Source organism: Lagopus leucura, unplaced genomic scaffold (genome assembly GCF_019238085.1).
Source record: "Lagopus leucura isolate 7727_CA_CO unplaced genomic scaffold, USGS_WTPT01 33665-0_obj-0_obj, whole genome shotgun sequence".
Lineage (NCBI taxonomy): Eukaryota > Metazoa > Chordata > Aves > Galliformes > Phasianidae > Lagopus > Lagopus leucura.
Window position 1 is genome coordinate 1 of NW_024965822.1, and position 3,101 is coordinate 3,101.

Here is a 3,101-nt window from a genome sequence, read left to right on the forward strand (position 1 = left end):
GAGTATCACCGCTTGGAGGACCCCGAGGAGGATTCCCCCCCGGGTGAGGAGGAGCTGCTGCTGCACGTCACCGAGGGGCGGCAAGGTGGGCACTTTGGGGGCGTCGCAGGATGGGAGGGCACTGAGACACGGCCCCGCTGAGCCCCCCCCCCCCTGGTTTCCCCCCCAGGCCCCCGGCCAAAAAGAAAGAACCAGGATGTGTTGCCCCCCCGCAAACGGGGGGGGGGGGGCCCCCCCCAGGTGGGGGAGGGGGGGGGGGGGGTGGAACCGGGGGGTGGCACACGGGCGCGATCCTTAACAGCCCCAACATCTACCACTTCCACCAGAAGAACGGCTTCACCTGCATGCTGCTGTCCGACCTCTTCGAGCTGGGGTGAGCGCTGCGCTGCGCGGCACCGCCGTCCCGGCCCCCCCCCCCCCCCCCCCCCGGGGGGGCACCCCGGGCCCCCCCCCCCCCGCCCCCCAGGCAGTTCGTGTTCGTGGTGGCCTTCAGCGCCTTCCTGCTGTGCTGTGTGCGCTACGATGTGCTCTTTGCCGACCGCCCGCTCAACCGCAGCCACGTCCCCCCCGAGCGCAGTAAGGTGACGCTGCCCGACGCGGTGCTGCCCGCGCCCCAGTGCGCACGGAGGTGATTGGGGGGCCGTGGGAGGGTGGAGGGGGGCGTGGGGATGGGACCCCCCCTCCCCATAAGCCGTGCCTCCCCTGCAGGATCGCTGCCAGCGGTTGGCTCGTCTTCCTGCTGGCCATGGCGGCGTTGTTCTGGCTGTGCCGCCTGTTGAAGGTGCTGCGCGGGCTGCTCGCCTCCTGGGACATCCGCCGCTTCTACGGGGAGGCGCTGCGCATCCCCGCGGTGAGTGGCACGGAGGGGATGCCGGTGAGACGGCGGTGCCGGTGCCGGGGTGTCGGTTCCATCGCGGTGCTGTCGGTGCCACGGCGGTGCCGGAGCCGTAAAGGTGCCGGTGCCGTAGGGATGACGCGCCGATGTGGGGACACCGGAGCCGTGGGGATGCCGGTGCCGTGAGGGCGGTGCCGGTGCCGCGGCGATGCTGGATGTCACCACAGGGGCGCCGGTGCCGCGGGGTTACCGGTGCCACGGCGGTGGTGTCGGCACCGCAGGGGTGCTGGTGCCAGTGTGGGGACACGGGTTCCATTGCCGGTGCCGCGGCAGTGCCTGGGCTGACGCAGGGACTGTGGTGCCGCGGTGGCGCCGGTGCCGCGGGGGTGCCGGCAGCGCACGGCAACGTGCCGAGGAGCCCCCGGTGACCCCCCGCGTGTGCTCGGCGCAGGGCGAGCTGTGCAACTACAGCTGGCAGGAGGTGCAGGCGCGGCTCATCGCCCTGCAGCGCGAGCAGCAGCTCTGCGTGCACAAACGGGAGCTGACGGAGCTGGACATCCACCACCGCATCCTGCGCTTCAGCAACTACACCGTGGCCATGGTCAACAAGTCGCTGCTTCCCGTGCGCTTCCGCCTGCCTCTGCTGGGCCCCGTCGTCTTCCTGACTCAGGGTCTGCACTACAACCTGGAGCTGCTGCTCTTCCGCGGCCCCGGCGCGCTCTTCCTCAACTCCTGGAGCCTGCGGCCGTGCTACAAGCGGGCGGGCGAGCGGCTGGCGCTGGCGCGACGCCTGGCACGGAGCGCCGCGCTGCTGGGGGCCGCCAACCTGCTGCTGTGCCCGCTGGTGTTGGTCTGGCAGCTGCTCTACGCCTTCTTCAGCTACGCCGAGGTGCTGCGGCGGCGGCCGGGCGTCCTGGGCACGCGGCGTTGGTCGCTGTACGGCCGCCTGTACCTGCGGCACTTCAACGAGCTGCAGCACGAGCTGGCGGCACGGCTGGGCCGCGGGCATCGCCCGGCCACGCGCTACATGAACTCCTTTGCCAGCCCCGTGCTGGCCGTGCTGGCGCGTCACGTCGCCTTCTTCGCCGGCTCCGTGCTGGCCGTGCTCATCGCGCTCACCGTGTACGACGAGGACGTGCTGACGGTGCAGCACATCCTCACCGCCATCACGCTGCTGGGGCTGCTGCTCACCGTCGCCAGGTGGGTGCGCCGCACGGCGCTGTGCTCTGCCGTGCCGCGTTGTGCCGTGCCAAGCTGTGCCACGTCGTGCCACGGCATGCTGTGCTGCGCCACGCCGTGCCGTGCAGTGCCGTGCCGTGCGGTGCTGTGCAGCGTCACGCCAGGCCGTGCCCCCCCCGCAGGTCCTTCATCCCCGACGAGCACTCGGTGCAATGCCCGGAGCAGCTGCTGCAGCGCGTCCTGGCGCACACGCACTACATGCCGCAGCACTGGCAGGGCAGCGCCGGCGCGGCGGAGACGCGCAACGAGATGGCCCAGCTCTTCCAATACAAAGCGGTGAGTGCGGGACGGCACGGCGCAGCCCGGAGCCGCGCCGCCCCCTGAGCCCTCCGCCCGCCCGCAGGTGTTCATCCTGGAGGAGCTGCTCAGCCCCATCCTCACGCCGCTCATCCTCATCTTCGCGCTGCCCTCCCGCGCTCTCGACATCGTCGACTTCTTCCGCAACTTCACGGTGGAGGTGGTGGGCGTGGGGGACGTTTGCTCCTTCGCGCAGCTGGACGTGCGCCGCCACGGGAACCCGCAGGTGAGGGGCCGGGCGGGGGGCGCTGCAGCGTGCCGGCCCGCTCTCACCCGTCCCCCACCCGCAGTGGCTGTCGGAGGGGCAGACGGAGGCCTCCGTGTACCAGCGGGCGGAGAACGGCAAGACGGAGCTGTCGCTGATGCACTTCGCCATCTCCAACCCGCGCTGGCAGCCGCCGCCGCACAGCGGGCTGTTCCTCAGCTATGTGAAGGAGCGGCTGCACAGGGATGCGGCCCCGCACGGCCCGGCCGAGGGCGCGCTGAGGGCGTCCCTGCTCGGCGATGGAGCCGCTGCGGTGAGGGCGCTGGGTGTCGTGGGGACGTTGGGGGCGTGGGGGTCGCTGGGAGCTGAGAGGGCACTGGGCGCTGTGGGGGACATCAGGAGCCCCACGTGGGGATATTTGGTGCCGTGGGGACACTGGGTGCCATGGGGTCAATTGGTGCTGTGGGGTCACTGGGTGCCATGGGGTCAATTGGTGCTGTGGGGTCACTGGGTGCCATGGGGTCA

At 71.5% G+C, this 3,101-nt stretch overlaps 1 protein-coding gene across 1 annotated transcript in view; it reads left to right on the forward strand.

Annotated features, from left to right (window-relative positions):
* Window positions 1–249: 249 nt before the first annotated feature.
* Window positions 250–3,101, forward strand: part of LOC122192304 (autophagy-related protein 9A-like) — a gene marked incomplete at its 5' end in the record, with an annotated part of 4,808 nt that continues 1,956 nt past the window's right edge. Inside the window, 7 exons of the mRNA XM_042892833.1 lie at window positions 250–373; window positions 467–628; window positions 709–850; window positions 1,287–2,035; window positions 2,197–2,350; window positions 2,418–2,597; window positions 2,662–2,889. Coding sequence (XP_042748767.1) covers window positions 250–373; window positions 467–628; window positions 709–850; window positions 1,287–2,035; window positions 2,197–2,350; window positions 2,418–2,597; window positions 2,662–2,889 — 1,739 coding nt within the window. The remainder of the gene's footprint in view (window positions 374–466; window positions 629–708; window positions 851–1,286; window positions 2,036–2,196; window positions 2,351–2,417; window positions 2,598–2,661; window positions 2,890–3,101) is intronic.